This window comes from Suncus etruscus, chromosome 8 (assembly GCF_024139225.1).
Source record: "Suncus etruscus isolate mSunEtr1 chromosome 8, mSunEtr1.pri.cur, whole genome shotgun sequence".
In the NCBI taxonomy this organism is placed as follows: Eukaryota; Metazoa; Chordata; class Mammalia; order Eulipotyphla; family Soricidae; genus Suncus; species Suncus etruscus.
The window spans coordinates 94,754,937-94,776,035 of record NC_064855.1 but is presented as its reverse complement, the minus strand read 5'-3'; the positions used below and the strand labels follow the sequence as shown (position 1 = coordinate 94,776,035).

At 39.7% G+C, this 21,099-nt stretch overlaps 2 protein-coding genes across 4 annotated transcripts in view; both read right to left on the bottom strand.

Annotated features, from left to right (window-relative positions):
- Window positions 1-1,518, bottom strand: part of SLAIN1 (SLAIN motif family member 1) — a 57,996-nt gene extending 56,478 nt beyond the window's left edge. For all 3 annotated transcript variants that reach the window (XM_049778728.1, XM_049778729.1, XM_049778730.1), the window contains exon 1: window positions 599-1,518. In XM_049778728.1, coding sequence (XP_049634685.1) covers window positions 599-1,260 — 662 coding nt within the window. In that variant the 5' untranslated portion in view covers window positions 1,261-1,518. The remainder of the gene's footprint in view (window positions 1-598) is intronic.
- SCEL (sciellin) overlaps window positions 1,458-21,099 on the bottom strand; it is a 120,638-nt gene continuing 100,996 nt past the window's right edge. Inside the window, 3 exon segments of the mRNA XM_049778506.1 lie at window positions 1,458-1,732; window positions 3,144-3,288; window positions 3,804-3,860. Of these exon segments, the coding sequence (XP_049634463.1) occupies window positions 1,458-1,732; window positions 3,144-3,288; window positions 3,804-3,860 (477 nt within the window).

Here is a 21,099-nt window from a genome sequence, read left to right as displayed (position 1 = left end):
ATAATAATAATAATAATAATAATAATAATAATAGAAATAATAAAACAGTAGGCAAGCAGCTAGGCCATCTGCCTGCATCAAAGACAGCTCAAGACAGCAGTGATCCGTGAGCACAGAGCCATGGTCAGGCCTACACATTCGTGTGGCAGGTGTGACTCAAGCCCCCCCCCCAAAAAAAACAATCAAACAACTAACAACCCCCTAAAGTGCGTGCCCCAGGAGAAAATTCATTCATTCATCTCTGGGAGACACGCAAACCCTCACGCCCCGGGCGCGTTCCTCGGGTGCCATGCATAGAAACAGATGCAGCAGAGACTGAATAAAGCTCTCCCGGGTCGGGGAAAAGATGGGAGAAGAGCCAGATCGCGCCCCGGACACCCCAAAATTAAGCAAGCAAAAAGGACGGAGGAGATAGATGGAAAGGACCCAGCCTAGGGGGAATCCATCATTGCTAGAAGCAGTGTCCACCCCGGGGAGAAACTCAACCGGGGTGGGAGGGATGCTCTGCAATCAGGGAGGCAATGGGGGGGTCCCCGAGTTGGCCTTCCCCGCCCACACCCTCCTGGGGGGGTCCCCCAGGATCGCTGCAGAGCAATACCAGGTGTAGTTGTCCTCCTCCTTCCAGGCGGCCACGCTGTCCAGCTCCAGGGGTTCCACCTCGTCCAGCAGCGTAGGGGGCGGCGAGGGCGGCTCAGGGGGTCCCCCGGGAGGCGAGCCAGCGCCCCCGGGCTCCGGCCCCGAACCAGCCGCGCCGAAGAAGCCCGCGGCGGGCTTGAAGTACACGAAGGGCGCGTCGGGGGGCTGCTGCGCCAGGCTGCAGAGCAAGGAGGGCGCCGGGCTGGGGAGGCAGTAGGAGGCAGGGGGGTACGCGGGACTGCAGACGCCACTGCTGCTGCCGCTGCTACCGCCGCTGCCGCCGCTGCCGCCGCCAGCCCCGGTGCCCAAAGCCAAGCCGAGCGCCAGGGCTCCCGGGCTGGCGTTGGCTGCTGCAGCCGGGGGGCTCCGCGGGCTCAACAACGGGCTGCAGGCCCCGGCCGGGGATTGTGCAGGAGGCGGCGGCGTCGGCGGCGGCAACAGCAGCAGGTGCGGGGCGGCGGCGGCGGCGGTCACTGCATTGGCCGCCCGGCTGCGCAGCTGCTCGTTCTGCTTCTCCAGCTTGCGCACCAGCTCTTGCAGCTTCTTCACCTCCAGCTCGGCGTTCACCGCCGCCGCGCCGGAGCCGCCCCCCGGAGAGGCGCATTTCACCTGCTCCGCCATCATCTTGGGGTCCCCGTGGCACCGATCGAGCAGGACCAGGGGTGCGCTCGGAGATCCGCACCGCTCCCCCAGGCCGCGGGGAAGCTGGGGGAGCTTACGGCTGGGCCACCGCGGCTCTAGGGACCCGGGAGGGCTGTTGGCGGCAGCAGCAGCAGCAGCAGCAGCAGCGGGCCCCGGGCGCAAAGCTCAGCTCAGCTCAACTAAGCCCAGGCAGCCGCCACCGCCGCCGCCGAGCTGCTCTGCACATGCTCAGAGCATCCCTCCGGTCCCCCTGGGCGCGCGTGTGCGGCTCCGGGTTTTAGCCACGGCCCGCGGGGTGGGACGGGGAGAAGGCGCCAAGGGGCGGAGTCGAATTGAGAAAGGGGTGGGGGCTGCTGGACCCCGCCCCCCGCCGGTGCCACCTGGCCCCAGGTGGCACCCTGCTGGGACCCCCCAACCTTGGCCTGCTCACTCCCGCTGCTTCTGGCACCTCCTCCTCCTCCAGCAGATAGATAAGGGGCGTGGGAGCTGCGCCCCTATCTGTGCGCCCCCCACCAGGGTTCGGTTCCCAAAGAGGCCTCGCTTGGCAGGTGCTTGACCCCCCCCAGGGCCAAGGCTGGCATCCTGCTTCGGGTGGTTGCAGTTATGATGCCCCTGCTAGCTGCTAGCGAGGGAAATCAATAAGAAAAGATAAAAATAAAAAATAACCTAGAGTCTGCTGGACGTCTTAAGCAAGGAAAAAAATTGATACAGAAAGGCGACAGAAAGGCGTTGAGAAGATGCTATGGAGGCTTTTCTTGGTGATGCAGAAACAAAATGGAGAGAGGAAGCCAGAGAGAAAGACATCCTTCCTCTGAGACTCAGTGAGAGAGAGAAACATCTTCATTCAGAGAGGCCAGAGGGGCTGAAGAGCCCAGCGTTCGCTTTAGGTTATTTTAAAATAAACCAACCTCACGATGTGAATGAATGAGGGAAGGAGAAAGCCGGTCTCGAATACAGGCGTGGGGAGAGGGGTAGGGAGGTGGGAGCTTTGGGGAGATTGGTGATGGGAAGGTTGCCCTGGTGAAGGGGGGTGTTCTTTATATGACTGAAACCCAACTACAATCATGCTTGTAATCAAAGTGTGTATATATATATACATACATATATAATAAAACAATTTAATGGGAGCTATTCGTATACCAGTGAGAGTTGCGTGGGGGGAAAACAGAGTGTATTCCTTCATTCTATATATGCCATCCATTCATGAACAGAAAAGGTCCTTGAAGCGCCTAATTCTGTGTCAGCCTCCATGCTAAAAAGGAGGAATGCCAACGAGCAGGGAAGAAAGAAAGAGGCAGCAATCCGTTACTTGGAGAAACAGGAGTAAAAAATGGTTGTAGTGCTCCATCTGTTCAAGGATTTAAAAGCTCTTGAAGGCAAGCTGGCTGGGGTGTGGGGAAGTCACAAAACTTCAGGGTTCACCACCACCTCTTTTTCCCCCAAACCCTTAATCTCACCAACCAAACTGTTTTTGTTCAGAACTTTGGGACCAAGTTTTCTTCCCAGCATGTGGCCTTTGCAGTGTGAGTTTCTCACAAGCTCAGATAATTCTGAGGTTTGAGGATGAAACAAAGTCCACACAGCATGACCTTGTCCTCAGATAATATGTAATAATGTCGCCGAAGTCCCTGACATTCTAATGTTTGCTCTAATGTATCACGTTCCTTTGGAGCCACTCACTCATCCCATTGGTTCAGATATGATTGTGCTTAAAAAGATACAAAAGCCAAATTGGGAGGGGGACGGGAGTGTTCAGCGTTTTACATGAATTTCCATGATTTCCATAACTATGTGTGATGACCATCCCACCTGGCCGGCCGCACCTTCTCCACCCGCCAGCTAACCACCTGTATCACCTCTCTCACCTTTCCAAGTTTCTCTCAATCTTTGGGCTATTCGGGCTCTGGCTAAAACCCGGAGAAGTGGAGTCCTACGACCGAAAGTCCCAAATAAAGAATCTATTGAAGGATTTATCCGCATGCTCAGTGGCAGATGCGGGGAGCAGTATCTCTGCAACACAAAGAAAGGGGGAAAAAAGGACAGGCACAATGAGAACAAAGAGCGGCTGGGTTCCACATTAGCAAAAGAAATTGGGGAGAGTCACAGAAGAGCGAAGGCAGCAAGGACTAAGATGTCCAGAAAAGCAGTTGTGCCCTGCAGAATTTGTACACACTTGGTGGAAAGAGATAAACAAGCTGCTCCCCCCACCCCATTTACTCAGGAAGAGCTATAGCATGCATGGAAGCAACCAGTAGTTCGGTTTTAGAACTGGGGTTTCTAAGTGTCAGTTGTAGTTCAAGCCTTTATTGTTTAAAAAAGCAACCTTGAAATGTAGACACAGTCAAGAAACTAAATGTTCTGTCCTAGTTTTCTCTTCTTCAGTTCCTCCTCTGGAAAGACAAACTTGCCCCTCTGTGTGTTTTAAAAATGGGGAAAAAAATTCATGTCCAAGAAAAAAATTCAAATGACTTCTTTCAACCTCTATTTCTTTCCCCTTTATGCAAATTAAACCTGCGCACACATACCAGATCACACTTAAATGCACACTGATTGTAAGTGGGTATCCCCAGGATGCCAGATCTCTTTAACACATAATTAAAGAGGTTGATGGTGTCAAGGTTTTAATTAAGCAGTCTTGATTTTTTTTTCTTATTTTGATGCAAATGTGTATAGGTTTTGTGTTTGGAAAGAAAGGGCCTTGTGTAGTTGCTTGATTAAAAATTATTTTCAGGGGCTGGAGAGATAGCATGGAGGTAAGGCATTTGCCTTTCATGCAGAAGGATGGTGGTTCAAATCCCGGCATCCCATATAGTCTCCTGTGCCTACCAGGGGCAATTTCTGAGCATAGAGCCAGGAATAACCCCTGAGCACTAACAGGTGTGACCCAAAAACAAAACAAAAAACACAAAAAAAAAATATTTTCAAGTAAAACATATATGGGATTTCAGAATTTTACAAAGAAGATATAAAAATTTAATAAATGTCTATTAAAATTTTATGCTTTCAGACTACATTAGAGATACCAGAAGTAGGGACTGGAGAGATAGCATAGCAGTAAGCCATTTGCCTTGCATGCAGCCAACCAGGATGAATGGTGGTGGTTCAAGTACCAGCATCCCATATGATCCCCTGTGCCTGCCAGAAGCGATCTGAGTACAGAGCCAGAAGTAACCCCTGAGCACCGCTGGGTGTGAACTAACCCTCCCCCAAAAAGGGACACCATAAATAAATGAGAAACATCATATACACATAGTCAAAGCATGATAAATAAATGTATGTATCTTGATTGAATTTCATTTCTTCCTTCTTGTCACGATTTATACCAGTAAATTTTTTATTTATTTTCATTTTTTTAAGTTTCTTTTCTTATTTTTTTTAAGGTAAAGGGAAGAAAGGAAAGAAGGAAGGAAAAAAGGGAGGGTGGGAGGGAGAAAGGGAAGAAGGAAGGAGACAGGAAAGGAAGGAGGAAGGGAGAAAAGAAGAAAAGGGGAAAAGTAAGGGAGGGAGGAAAGAGGAAGGAAAGGAGAAAGAAGGAAGGAATTAGAAAGAGAAGAAGAAAAAGAAAAAAAGTTGCAGAGTTGTAGTGAATTTTTTAATTGATTTTTTTAAGGCAGTATGATTTACAGTTTTGTTATGTTGAGTTTCAGGTATATTACATACCAAACCCTCCACTAGTGTCAACTTCCCTTCTCCAATGTCCCCAGGATTCCTCTTACCCCACAGTCAAAATATGTTCACATGTACATTTTTAAGCTTGGTTGTTATAGTTTATAGATCATGCCTTCAATACTGTTGCTATCTCTGATGAATTTTAAGAAAAAAAAAATTAGTTGTGGTGTTTTTCATGAGTTGCTGTAATCGTGCCTAAAGATGCATTCATGATCCAATGACAGAACTTCCAAGGCTGCCCAGTTTCTTCTTGAACTTGTATGTTTAAGTCTCCAAGAAATCTAGAAACAGCCTAATGCCCCAGTTCTACAGAAAAAAAAAAAAAAAAAAAAAAACAAGGTTACTTGCCCAAGTTCAGTCATCACAGTTCTAGGCCATTTGCTAGTGGTCCACCCAAACTGGTCTTTATAACCAAGTCAGGAAGTAAAATTCCCTTAAGAGTAAGTCCCATCTGTTTTCAGTGTCTTTTTTCATCAATGCATTGGTCTTACTCCAATATGATGGCTACATTTATTCAATTTGATACTCAATTACTACAGGAAGAAAAAAATTACCCAATATGTTTAATATAAAAGGTTTCCAATTTTCAAGTTGATTTATAAACACTAGGCATTTCTTTCTTTTTTGTTTATTTCTGGCCCTTACCCCTTAAGCATAGACTTATTTGAAAAAATAATTGCCCTGAAATATTAAACTTTTTCATGCTTAGAGTATAACATAAAAGTGGTAGATTTTTTTTGGTTGCAATTGCTATTGACTACTCTAAAATGAACAAGAATGTATTGTATTAAATATTACCCCAACTGAAATGATGAGTTAGACTATTCATTTGTTGCATTTCCATAAAACAAGTTGTGTGAGCCCCAGTCATCCAACACATCCAAGGACACTGATGCTGAGTCAAATAGAATAGATGTGATTCCCTCAGGGCAGGCCCACACAGACTCAGTGCCTAGCACTATGGTTTGCACACAGCAAAGGAACACTGATAGTTCTTTGAGAATAAATGCATGAATAAATAAATATTCAAGTTCTGCCAGGAACTCAAACATGGACCTAATCAGTTAGTTGAGAACATAACCAGAGAATGAGAAGACATGTTTCCTTACCCCATAATAATCAGTCATTTCACATTGGACCCAATTGTTAGTTAGAAAAAAGGCTACCTCTAATGAATATATTTTAATATGAGTAGAATGTGGAGGGAAAGCAAAATGTAGCCATCATTTATGTAAACAATTACTCCATGGGCTTTGTTGTATTCTGAACCCACCTAGCTCTTATTATGAAAACTCATGCTAATAACTCATGTAATTACACTGTGTAAAGTCATACAAGGTAGTGGTTATGATCGCACACTAGTAATAATACTCATCTAAAGCTGTACTTGCCAACTTCCCTTTAATAAACTACTTATCACGTGTTCTATTAAGCCAGAGTCACAATGCTAGATGTTTTTAAAAGTGAGCAAAACTATGCCTGTCAACAAGACTTTATCTCTTTGGAGAAAGAAGCACATGAAACAAAGTTCAAATAGAAATACATACTCCAAGGCTTAGTATGACGAATGTCATGATGGAAATACAAGTCAATAGCAGAGGGGCCTGTGCCCAGGAAGGAACAATTAATTTTGCCTAAAAACTTGGGAGTGACGTCCTATAGAAAAAAACAACAACTTTTGTTTCACTTGATTTTTCTTATCAAGATCCCAGACATTAGGACAAGTACTCTGGTATTCCTTTATCAGAATGGGTCTTCATCAGATTATGCCAACTCAAAAGTCAGAATATAAATCTCAACTGTCATGCTAGGTCATCGTGGTTCCTTTGTGCTCAATTTGTGTTGTGTTTTTTTTATCAATTGTTTTTTTTTATTAATAGCTCACAAACTATCACATATATAAGAATGAAGCATTTAGGATTTATATATAAAAAGTAATATCAATACAACGCACCACCATTGGTGTCCTTTTTTTAGGTAAATTAATTTAACTATCAATTTCTAGCTTCTATTGTTGTATTGCTGTTTTTTTATTGATATGAAGAAACAGGCACAGAGAAATCAAGCAATTGCTCAAAGTTAGTCAGTCAAAGTAAGTGGCATGGAGCTGGGATTGGAAGCTAGGCTGTCTAATTTCAAATGACCAAAATCGGAAAACTAAAAAAATAAAATAAAAAAAATAGAGAGCAGACTACCCTGCTCTAACAAGTGGCCTAGCAACTAAACTGACTAGTGGAAAATCAATAACCAGGAATGTCTTAAACAAAGTCTGATTTGTTAACAATCAAATAATTCTGGGGGAAAATTTTTTTGAAATACCAAGTATAGATTAGAAACTAGGTTTTCAAGAACAACAAAACTGGTGCAGGTACAACATTTTTTTCTCAGAACAATAGCTATTTATTCCATGCTTATTTCTTTTCTCACAGATGAAAAAACAGCAAGAACTATATCTGCTTTGTTTTGCATTGCTACCATTTGGATTTTCAAATATCTATATCACTCAAGAGGTTACTCAAAATAAACCCTATCACAGTTAATGTTGGACCAGAACCAAGTCCTGTAATGGTTCCTAAAGATTATTTAAAATTTTAAAAATGGGCCAGAGAGATAACACAGTGGTAGGGCATTTTCCTTGCATGTGGCCAACCCGGGAGGGACCCAGTTCAATTCCTGGCATTCCATAGAGTCCCCCCAGCCTACGAGGGTTGATTTCTGAGTGCAGGAGTAACCCCTGAGCACCACCGGGTATGGTTCCCAAATCAATCAATAAATAAAGTTTAAAAAATTAAAAAATTCAATTAAAATAAAATTGTAAAGAAAGAAGATTAATTCAAAATCTGAAATCAAACATATAGATGGTTTATTACAACAAGTTTTCCTCTTCTTCAACATAAGCGTGTGAGATTACTTTATGCTTAAAGAATAACATACTTAGAAGTATCCTTTGAGTTCTTTCAAAGTTTATGAACCTTATAAGGGGAAAATGAATCCAGAATGACTTGAACTTTGCTGGCAAGAATGTGGGATTTATATTCCATACTGGATGTCTACTATGGAACTTTTAAATGTGTGCACATTTATGACAACATAATTTCTGTTTTCCTTAAATGTTTCTCGCATCATAAAATCAATACGCTAATTCCCTTTAATTCAGTAGTTTTTCCTTTTATAATTTTTAGACCTTTATAAAAACCCTCTAAAAAAATAAATTGACTAATCAGAAGCAATTTTACTAGAATTTTACCAGGCAAAATGTCATAAATCACTGGAAAGTCTAGAGCACACTATAACCATGACTACCCCTATAATGGTGGATCCTTTAATTCTCCATCAAGGGACAAATTTAAAGGACATAAATGGCAGAATTTAAATGGTCACACAGAGAAAACAATATGGCTTTCCTTGGTCTCCCACATTCTACAAGGTAGGAGCCAGATTCAAAGGTGTTGCAATGTTATCCATAATATGTCATGATCACCTAATCATGGTTTGTGCACATGCTTTTTTTTTAAATAAGAGAATAATAATTATAATGTAAAGAATCATTTGTGTGTTTCAGGTATAATATGCCCAATTCCTTTGCTTAGACAATGATTAAATCACATCACAGAATTGTGTCACCATGATTATATGTATGCTTTTATTATTTCTTATCTGAAGAATTATTTTTTTGTTTGTTTTTGGGTCACACCCGGTGGCACCTGGCTCTGCACTCAGAAATTGCCCCTGGCAGGATTGTGGGACCATATGGGGTGCTGGGATTCCAACCTCCATTTGTCCTGAATTGGTTGTGTGCAAGGCAAACGCCCTACTGCTGTGCTATCTCTCTGGCCCCTGAAGAATTACTTTTGTTTGTTTGTTTGTTTATTTTTCCAAAAAAACATGCGTTGGCTAGTTGCAAATAGTTTATTAAAAATTTAAGTGTCTTTACCAAAAACTGAATGCAAAACAAGCTCAAGAATATATTGTCAAGTGGGAAGAAGAAAGGAAAGTGAACTACTCAAGTAGTTTTTTAGCTTTATAACTATCCTAAAGTATTGGCTTCCTGACTTAAGACTTGATTTGATAGCATTTATAAGATTTTTTTTATTTGTCCAGTAAAAGCTGTATCTGACAGCTCACAGATGCTACTTCAAAAGTGTAGAGAGAAAACAAGAAAAAAAATCAAACATCATTTAAAAAAAATCAGACTCATTAGGTCAAAAGAGTGTAAATGTAGCTTCAAAGAAGAAACTATTAAACTATTCAGGTTGTAAAAAAAAACCACACAGAGCAGTTGTGGCGACTGTACTTGGAAATGATGAGGTGGCAGTCTTGTCCAATGCCACTGTTGAATGAAGTGCACATCTGGGCAGGAAGAAAGTTTAGAGGGAGGGAGCTCAGGAAACTGTCATCTTTTCCTCACTTAATTACTCAGACTAAGAAGCCCTAAATCCATGCTCCCATAGTTGTCATGGCACCATCAATGGCTCACCAGTGCGGGCTCATAGAAAGGACAAATATTCCTCCTACTCAAATTTCATTGAACCCAACGGCCACACATAACTTCAAGGTCAAAGGGTCTTTAAGAATCACGTGACTAGAAAAAGGAAATATTTAATTGATCATATTGCCTACTACAGTACACTTTTGTTGTATTGTTTTGTCTTGGGGTCAAACTTGAGGCTAACTCCTAGCTCTGTGCTCAGTGATGGCTTCTGGGGTTGCTCTGATAGGGACTGTACTGGTGGGAACCAGTATGCAATCCTGAGATCAAACTAAGGTTAGCCACATTTAAGTCAAGGGTGTTGCCTGATATATAATCTTTCTGACCTTATTCTTTGCATGTAATGTTCCCTGCTGCAAGACAAACTCGAGACTTAAAAAAAATTGGAATATTTTTGGTTTTGTTGTTTTACTATAAATTCCTAGCATTTGATATTTTTAGAATGCTTTTATACAATGCTTTAATATATTCCTGGGTAGAAGTTAAAAATAAAATTTTTGTTTTCTTATTTACACTTGTGTCATCTTTCCCCTATAGATTGTAAAATTATCGCACTGTTTTAGAGAGAGATCATAGTCTATCTAATTCAATGAAAGTTGATGATGCTTCCTACACTGTAAATAAGTGGAGATGTCCCATTTGTATTTCATAAAATGTATATATTCTTTTTGTTAGATGCAGAAGATACAGACACAGCAAACAAAGACTGGCTTCACCCATAGTAGATGACTGAGTGTGCTCTGAAATTGTACATTCCAATCCCAGTTCAACTCCCATTTCCTCTCAGCCTTTGGGACAACACCAATCCAAATAAGAGAGGGAGGAGCAGTATGGTTGTTTCAAATTTCTGTCATATAAAATTAAAAGGTAAATAATATAAAGCATATTCTCATAAAAGGACATTTTCAGACTCATTCAGGTAGTGAGATGCAATGGATGGTACGTGCCAACCTGGGATAGTGCACTGTGCAATAACAGCGTGTTATCTCTCTCCGGCTATTCCTAGATATTGCAGCCTCTGAACTCTTGTTTTCACAGTCTGATCACCAACTTGGGAACCCTGATAAAAATGAGGCATTGGCTGGCCAGAAAGTCCACTGCTTAATCTGAGTTGTAATGGTTTTTGAAACCTAGAATAAATGATACCGTTCATATAAACATCTCCGAGTCATACTTGCGATGTTTTCTCCCCACCCGCCTACCCCCTCCCTTTTTTGGCAGTCAAAGGAAGAGAGAAGATGAGGGAGGTTTACATTTGGAGTTGTTTTAAATTTTTAAAAGCTGTTCTTGTAAATTTACCATCTGTTACTTCAGTGCTTCAAAGTGGCTATGGTAACTGTTCAGGAATATCGGAATAAGCTATGGTAACATCAGACACAGCTTGACCCTTACCAGGCCTTTCTCATAGAGGGAGACCAACTTATTATGTCATAACATTGTGTACTATATTTCTTTTTGTTTGTTTGTTTGTTTTGTTTTTTTGGGCCACACCTGTTTGATGCTAAGTGCTCAGAAATTGCCCCTGGTTTGGGTGGACCATATGGGACACGGGGGGGGGGGGGGATCGAACCATGGTCCTGATCCTTGGCTAGTGCTTGCAAGGCAGACACCTTACCTCTAGCGCCACCTCACCGGCCCCTATTTCTTTGCAAATATGGTAGTTGTCTAGATAATGTGCAGTAGCAATAGGAATTAGTTGTAATCGTTCATTAACCTACAGGATGTTGATTCTGAGAAGCAAATTCTATCATCTTCTTGAGCTGGACTTGCATAATAATGTTCCTCCAACATTTTCATATAGAGTTCTTATAACTGTAAGTAAGTATGTTTAAGTCACATTGTTAATGTTTAAGAAAGAATTATCCAGGAACTGGAGAGATAGATAGATAGATAGATAGATAGATAGATAGATAAATAGATAGATAAATAGATAGATAGATAGTAAAGTGGGTAGGGCACTGGCCTGGCATGCCTCCAATTTGGGTTTGATCTGGCAAACTGGCTATATTAAAGACTCTTTAGGGACTTCACTTATTCAAAATTCTCTTTCATTTTATTTGTCAATTCTGTTTATTTAGGATGTCAAATCAAAAAAACTTTCTTGTCTTTCTTTTTTCTTCTGTCCTTCTTTCTTTCATTCTTTCTTTCTTCTTTCCTTCTTTCTTTCCTTTTTTCTTTCTTTCTCTTTCTCTTTCTTTCTTTCTTTCTTCCTCCCTTCCTTCCTTCCTTTCTTTTCTTTTTCTTTCTTTCTTTCTTTCTTTCTTTCTTTCTTTCTTTCTTTCTTTCTTTCTTTCTTTCTTTCTTTCTTTCTTTCTTTCTTTCTTTCTTTCTTTCTTTCTTTCTTTCTTTCTTTCTTTCTTTCTTTCTTTCTTCCTTTCTTTCTTTCTTTCTTTCTTCTTCCTTCCTTCCTTTTTTCCTTCTTGCTTTTCCTTCCTTGCTACCTTCCTTCCTTCCTTTATTTCCTTTTTTCTTTTGTGTTTTGGACTACACGTCTGTGATCAAGGATTCTTTCTGGATCTGTTCTCAGAAATCACTCCAGGTGAAGGCACAGGGGGACAGATGGGATACTGGGAATCAACCTGAGAGTCGAACCCAAGTCAACTACATGCAAGGCAAATTCCTTGCCACACTTTACTATCTCTCTGGCCCTGAGACAAGATTCATTTTCATATGACAATGTGCATCAATAAAAGAAATCATCTACAGTGACTAGAAAAATTCTAATCAAGAGGATTTTTGTGGACAGAGATTGTTTCTAGGAAACATTGAGATGCCACAGGGACATTTTTTTTTTTTTGGTTATTTGGACCACACCCGTTTGATGCTCAGGGTTACTCCTTGCTAAGCACTCAGAAATCGCCCCTGGCTTGGGGGGACCATATGGGATGCCGGGGGATCGAACCGAAGTCCTTCCTTGGCTAGCGCTTGCAAGGCAGACACCTTACCTTTAGCGCCTCCTCTCTGGCCCCTGCAACATGGAATGTTAAGAGGCTTAGATTATAGTGTTCTCCTTTTAACTACTACCTTCTCTCATAGTTTATTTCTCCATCTTCCTTTAACTAACAGGAACCTCAACACAGGTATCAGACACATGGCTTGGGATTATATTTCATGACCCTCCTTATAGTTGGATCCAAAATAACGTGAGTGGCCAATTGGGTGTGAGTTGCAGGAATGGATAACTTCTTCATTACAGCCTTTATTTTTTTTTCCTCTCTCAGAAAGGGCAAAGTAATATACTTGGTGAGCCATCCAGTGTCACTAGTCACAGATACTGGGCAATAACGTAACATAAACATGTTCTGGTTCTTTTATAAAACAAAGCCTTCCTCTGTTTTGTTTTTAGAAAGAGAGAAAAAATAAATATTGTTGGAGCCACCATATTTTAGAGGTTCTTTTGACAATCTCTTAGTCTTGCCTAACTTAATTAAAAGCTAGAGTACGTCAAAACAAATAATATCTAAAACACAAAGTATTGTGCCTGGAGAGTTAGGATAGTGGTAGGATGCTTGCCTTGCACACAGTGACACAGGACAGACGGTGGTTAGAATCCCAGCATCCCATATGGTCCCCTGAGCCTACCAGGAGTGATTTCTGAGCACAGAACCAGGAGTAATGCTGAGTACTGCCGCCGCCGCCCGGTGGACCCCTACACACACACACACACACACACACACACACACACACACACACACACACACAATCCCTAAAGCACAAAGTATTTTTGGTTAATTGTTTATGTAGTAGAGAATGAGGAAATCAATCTTTCAGGATGGCAATCTAAATAATTTGCTTTGCCATAGCAAATAACGACAAAATTCTGTAAAGCTCATGATTTAGGAATAATGATAGGAAAAACTCATAATTTTACTTCTAAATTTTGTCATTCATTTTTTATAGGTTACCTAGATAAAGGATTCTTAAATTCTACCCCTTTCCTACCTCAGATTTGCTGAAGATCTTTCATCAGTATATCAAGGAACTAGATTACTTATTCAGTTTTAAGGGGGTCTTCCACAGAAACTCTTGGCCAAATGGGCTAGTGGTAGAGGATGTAGTGCTGCTTGGAGTCTGAGATGCTGGATATTTCCCAGGGGATGCTTGCAGGAAAATGTGGTACAAGGATCAAACAGGTTTAGCCACATGTAAGTTATGTACCTTAACCTTTGCACTATCTCTCCAACCCAAATAGATCTTCATTTAAGACACGTTTTCTGTGACTTACTGGGTCCTCTGATGAAAAGTTGATTTTGCTTCTGAAGGGCCCCTTCAGTATATGAAGAATTGTCAGGAACAATGAGCCTTTGCCAAGTGAATAAGCTAGACTCTCTAACCTGGATTTTATGGAAGTTTTTCTTTCCACTTTGCAGACTTCAATATGTCATCATCTTGGATCCAGTACTGCTGCTTTCCTGGTGCTCAGGTTATTTTCCTATGCAGTACTTAACCAGAAACAAACAGACTGGAAGCCTTATATTTTTTTGAGCACATTATGTTACTAGTAAATAAAAAAAATAAGCCAGGCTTTCAAAGTCTATTATAGTTGACTATTCCTCTTTTTATTCTGAAACAACTTATTGCCCCCCCCCCATTCCATATTTCTAACAATCTCCTCCTCTGAAACCATTGTGGACAGTAGACAAGAGAATTTTTGCTAGCAACAGGAAGAAGTAAAACCAAGAAACATGATACCAAAGGGACTTTATACAATTGCTGCCCATAAATGTTAAACTGCCACTCTATGATTCACCCTCCTCTTTCCTGAATGAGTGTCTTCACTACGTTACCTGATCCCTACTCCATAATTGCTCATTGGAGAGCTCATAGGATAAATTACTCACACTTCCATATAACTTCCTGCACTGGATGTTTTGATCAGGACCTGACAGAAGGTACCAAGAATCAACCTGAATTCTTGATCTTCAAGCTATATAAATAACTAAATGGACTTGGATTTTGTGTGTAAGAATGTCCATGGTGCACATGGTACCTGAGAAAATAACCAGAGGATCTGCAATACATACTTCTTTCTGTCTTTGATGTCTACCCTCAACTCCTCCTCTACTAACAGAAATTCCTCAAATATTTTTGGGGGGGCACACACAGTGACGTTCAGGGGTTATTCCTGGCTATGTGCTCAGAAATCACTCCTGGCTTGGGGGACCATATGGGATTCCAGGGGCTTGAACCCTCGTCTGTTCTAGGTTAGTGCGTGCACTTAACCTACCACTTGTGCTACCGCTCCGGTCCCGAAATCCCCCCAAATTAACTGAGACTCAGGGCTAGAAATTTTATATGACCCTCCAGAACTAACTCTAGTCTAGTTATGTTAGACTCTGAAGAGACCTTAGTTATGTCAACATGTAAATAAGAATTGTGTAAAGTACTTGTATCATATCTTATAAAAGGAATTAGGCCACTTCCTCTTTCCTTTTCCTTGCACTCTATCATGGAGAATCAAATTTGACCCTTCACTACAAGTTGCTTCTTTAGAGTTTTTGAGTTATGGAGCAACAAGTTAGAAGGAACCAGCATTCTCAGATGACCTTGAACTACAGTTACTCACCTTTCCAAGACCACAATTTAATCTAGGCATGTTACCATGGAGAACTTGTTATCTGGGAGAGAAATGGATATCTATGTTTGTCGTCCCAGCCTTTCTGAATCCTTCTAAGTCTCCTCAGTAAAGAAGCTTAGTTTGTACTTGAACACAATATTTCATATTTGACAATGTTTTGGGGCCTTCCATAGTGACAAGGAGCAGAATCTTAATGCTAACTTTTCAAATAGATTTATTAAAAGACTTCCTATTTTTTAAGTAGCTTTAGCCTGACTAAGAAAAACTAAAAGTGCTGAGTTCCATGTACTTCATATGGTTTACATACATTAGAATAGTATACTGTCAAAATTTATGAATCAACAATTAGGACAAAACCTAGGTATCACTTGTCAATTCATTGATCTTAGGGTTGTTGTAGCTAATCTGGTTGACTGGGTGGGGTGTGTCCCCTTCTTCCTTCCAATTTGTTTCAGTTCCTCCTGAAACTGGGTGCTGGGTGGAATAGAATATTCTCCCCCCCCCAGAGGATCATCTACTTTATATTAATTCAGGGTATGCAAGTAGCAGTGCTCCCTATTAGAAACAAACAAGCTCTCAAGTTTGTAGAACACAAAGGTGCTAAACTTCCACGATTCAGGACATACCCAAAGGCTTGCTGCATCTAGCAGTATTCATATTCCCTTATCCATACTTCTTAGGAAGTAAAAAATGAAGAAACAAAGAAAAAGATAAACCAAGACTACATCCATGATATTCAAGACTCTTTAACATTGACCCAAGGTCTTTTGTTGCTGTTGTTCCAGAATTTCATTTATAAAATATATTGTATGTACCTGTCACATCCTTAGGCTTCTCTTGGTTGTGACAGCTTTTCTAACTTTCTTACTTTAAATCCCTTTGAGGAGCTGGCTCCTCATTTAGGATAGGTCTCATAATTTTTCTCCTTATTAGAGTTCTAGGTTTGGAGTGAAGAAAACTACAGGGACAATGTGCTATTCTTCTCAGTTTGTAAAAAGAATTATTGAAGTACATCTTGGTGTCTTCAAGTTCTTGATGATTATAAATAGAAGTGTGAATATTCAGCTATAGTGTTCTGTATGAACACCGTACTTAAACTAGTTGCAAATACCCAGGAGTATAATTACTGAGTCATATGAGATAAATATATTTAGCTTCTTAAGAAATTGCCAAATTATGTTCCAAAATGGCTGGGTTATTTTGTGTTCCCAAGAGCAATGATAGTTCCTTTGCTCTGCATCCTTTATAACAAGTAATATTGGCAGTTTTAAACCATGTTATAGGTATTAATTAGTATCTTATTTCTATAATTTTCCAGTCCCCAGTGACAAATCATGAAAATCTTTTATATGGTTATATTTCCTTAGTTAGATACCTTCATATCTTTTGCTCATTTTTCAAATTATTTTAGTGTTTAGTTAGGTGTCACAATTTCATACTGAAATTTTCTACAAAAATTTTAGTCAGTAAAGTTCAATTTGTCAATATTTTCTTTCAGCATGCATACCTTTTGTATTGTATTTAAAACTTTTTACCATGTTTAAAGTTATATTGATATTCTCCTTTTTCATTCTACAAGTTTTATAATTTAGCATTTTGTGCTTAAGTCTGTGGTCATCTTGAATTCATTATTTTGTGAGAGATAGATCTGTAGCCAAGTTTGGGGGTATTTTTAATATGGGTGTCTGTTTATTTCTGTATCGTTTATTTTTCTTAAATATTGTCCTTTTAGCATCAACCTTCTTTCATGACCTTGTCAAGGATTAAACAACTATTTTGTTTCAATATACCTTTATCCTGTTCTTGAAATTTAAAATATTCAATAATAATTTAATGACACAAATTTAAAAGATAAAAATCAATTCTAATAAATGTTAAAATTCATTTAGTAATGTTAAAATTCTTTTAGTCATGTATTTTTAATACACTCATGAAACTACAATGACATTTTATGTACTTTTGACCTCTTCATGTTTGCTTATTGCAGCTTTCCAGAGGTCTTTGTATTCCTAAATCATGCCAGTGGCACTTGAGTTCTAAACACTTTACTATAATTTACCATTGGGAACTTGAAAATGCTTTGAAGTTCATGATCTTTCCTTTTCTCTTGGGAAAGGTTATATAATTAACAAATTTTGACTGATAAAGTTATACTAAGATCTGAATGTTCTTTTTTATCAGATGCATTATTCCTACTGCAACAAAGGAAAATAACAAAGGTTTGTAAAATCCTTGTGAAAAGTCTTTTCTAGATGAGAAATTATGTTACTTAACACTTTACTTAACTGTTTGCTGTATGTTTTCTTTTGGAGTGGAGGTCCATGTTGGGTCATGCCTAGCAGTGCTCTTATTTATTCTTGGCTCTGTGCTCACAAATCCCTCCAAGCGATTTTCTGAGTACTGTGTGTAGTGCCAAAGATTTATCCTGATTTGGTTGCATGAAAACAAATATCTTAACCCCAGTAACACTCTCCTGTCCAGGATATTTTCTTTAACTGCTAGCTTGCTTAGTTGTTTAACAAATCTACTTGTTAAACATGAAGGGACTTCAACTTCAGCATCTTTAGTAAAGTGAGGAATCTTACCTTATCCATAATTTATACTCCCGTATATTCTCCCATATATACTCTCTCATAAACTCCACCTAGTTAAACCTTTGGGTGGATTTGATTTTAAATACTAGAGGTGTCCGTGACTGCTCTATGTGAGAACTTCAGTTTGTCTTTCTGAAGTTCAGGATGAAAAAGAAATTCAACAACTTAACAGTTGACAAAAAATTAAAAGCTAGATGAATAACATAGAATATTGTTTTGCATGAAGAAGAGAAAAATCTTAAAAAGCCTCTTGTCCCTGTTTTGTAGGATCTCTAAATTTTCACTCTATTATGTTTAAAAGCAGCAACAATAGGGTTGACCCAGAACATAGTCTGATTTGTGCCAATATGGAGATCTCACTGGGAAAGTATTTTCTCAGGTTTCTATTAAGCAATCAACCTTTATTTGTAATATCATCTGACCACATTATTTTATAAACTTCACCTAAACACCATATCTTAGGTCTCTCATGGCCTTAATACTCTCAGAAATAATTGGTTGTTTGTTTGTTTGTTTTTTTATCTTTAAACTGCTTTTCAACAACATCAAGTATGTAAGTTACATGAAACCAGTGACTGTGGCTCTTATGGCCTTCTCTAAGGTCAGAGCAAGGGGCATTCTCAAAGAATATATGTAATTATTTGAATTATGTAGTTATATATATATTATATATGTATGTAGTTAGTTAAATTTTGTGCCAGGTGCCAATGTTCTCATTTCTTTCTTTATCCTTTAGTGTTTTACTTTATTTTTATATAAATTAAATCTTTTTGTTGTTGTTTGGTTTGGGAGTCATACCTAGCGGTGCTCAGGGGTTACTCTTGGCTCTGTGCTCAGAAATTACTCCTGGCAGGCATGGAGGACTATATGGGATGCTGAGGATTGAACCCAGGTTGGCTGCTTGCAAGACAAAGGCCATATTTACTGTGTTATCACTCTGGCGCCATAAATAAAATATTTAATTGAATCACCATGAGATACATGGTTACAAAGATATTTCCAGCCTGTCTCTGTGGCAGACATTTTTTCTCTCTTTCTCTTTTATTCCTTTTAGAAACCATGGTTTGTAAGGTTATTACTGAACGAATATCATGCTTATCACTTTATTTTCAGTACATAGTTTTTGTCCAGTGGTTATGACCAACTAGCATTGTCATAGTGGTCTCTTCTCTGCCCTAACTACATTTCCCTGAAAATTGTAGAAAGCGTCCTACAATGGGTTGATTCTCCTGGCCTCTGTCTCTATTATTCTGTCTCTCTTTTTTATATCCCACAAATGACTGCAATCATTCCATGTCTATCCTTCACCCTCTGACTCATTTTGCTCAGCATAATACTTTCCATATTCACCCAAGTATAAGAAACTTCATAACTTCATTTTCCCTAGTTGTATTCTTTTTTTTTTTTTTTTTTTTTGGGTCACACCCGGCAGTGCTCAGGGGTTACTCCTGGCTTCATGCTCAGAAATTGCTCCTGGCAGGCACGGGGGACCATATGGGACGCTGGGATTCGAACCGATGACCTCCTGCATGAAAGGCAAACGCCTTACCTCCATGCTATCTCTCCAGCCCCTCCCTAGTTGTATTCTAATGTGTGTGTATATATCACAGTTTCTTTATTCACTCATCTGTTCTTGGGCACTTGGACTGTTTCCAGTTTCTCGCCATTGTGAACAGTGCTACAATGAATTTAGGAATGCAGAGGGCTTTGCTGCTTTTGGGAGGACCCCTAGAGTATATTCCTAGGAGTGATATTGCTGGAGTATATGGAAGCTCAATTTCTAGTTTTTAGAGAAATATATTAATTGCATTTCCAAAAGGCTGGAAATAGACATTCCCACCAACAGAATGAGAGTCCCTTTCTCCCTACAACTGCACCAGCAAGGTTGTTTTTTAATGGTCTGAGAAGATGTTGATACACTTTATATCCTCTTAATTTTATGGAGGTATGCTTTGTGACCCATCATGTGGATTAGCTTGAAGAATATCCCATGTACATTTGAGAAGAATGTGTATTCGATGTTTGAGGAATGGGGAGTCATATATATACATATATGTTAATATGTATATATTAATTAATCCCTTCTCTTCCATTTCTTCTTTCAAGGTCAGTATATCCTTACTGAGTTTTAGAGTTTTAGCCTGGTTGGTCTATCAAGAGGTGACAGAGTAGTGCTGATATCTATCATTACTATTGTGTTTCTATTGATGTCTTTCTTTCTTTACTAGCAGTTGGTTTAAGTATTTTTCTGGCCCCTCATGAGATGCATATATGTTTAGGAGTGTGATTTCTTCCTGATATACTTATCTCTTGATTATTAAGAAATGAACCTATTTGTCTTTTATAACCTTTTAGAGCCTGAATTCAATGTCTCTGATATTAATGTTGCCACCCCAGCCTTTTGAATGGAGTTGTTTGCTTAAAGGATTGTCTTCCAATCCTTTAATTTCAATCCTTTAGTTGACTTTTCATGTGTGTTTGCTTTGACTATTCAAATGTGTTTCCTGCAGGCATGTTGGGATCAATGTCCTGATCCATTTTCCACTCTGTGTCTTTGTTGTCATTGTTGTTGTTAGGGTCACAGCCTGCAGCACTCAGGGATTATTCCTGGCTCTGCACCCAGAAATTGCTCCTGGCAGGCTTGGGGGACCATATGGGATACCAGGGATCAAACTTAGTTCGGCAGGGTGCAAAGAAAACACCCTACCCACTGTGATATTGCTCCCTCCCACCACCCTATGTCTCTTAATTGGTCTATTTAGTCCATTGACATTGATAGAAGTTATTGTCATGGAACTTTGTGCCATCTCTTTGCAGAACTTTGATGTGTTTGTGGGGTTTGACTTGCCTCCAAATATCCCCCTCAGTTCTTCTTTTAAAGCTGGTTCTGAGTCTGTAAAATTTCTAAACTATTGTTTATTCATGTACTGTGTATTATTACTTCAAACTTGAGAGTCTGGCTGAGTAAAATATTCTTAGTGAGGTGTTTGTTTAATCGAATTTTTCACTATTTCCCACCACTACCTTCATTTCTAGAGGATTTCTTCTTAAGGATGCTCCTTTGTATGTAATACCATTTATTAATCTTGCTTCTTTTAATATTCTATATCTATTTATGGTTTTTAGCATTGGGGCGTTTTTATTTGGATCTCCTTTTGATGGTACTCATTGGGCATTCAGGATGTAGTTGTATGCATTCTTCAGCTCTGTGAATTTCTCAGAAATGATGCTTTGGACCTTTTATCGGGAGGGGGGTATTCATGGATCTCTAGGATCCCAATGATTCTTATGTTATTTCTGTTAAACCTATCCCAAATTTATTATAATCTTTTATTTTGAAGATTTTTCCATCTTTAATTCATTTATTTTAAGACCCTTGACACCTCTGCTTTTCACTGATTATTTTCTAATTAGTATCTGTTGGTGAGGTCTTTCAGTGAATTTTGTTTAACAGCCAAGTTTTTCAGTTATGTCATTTCTGGTAGCAGTTT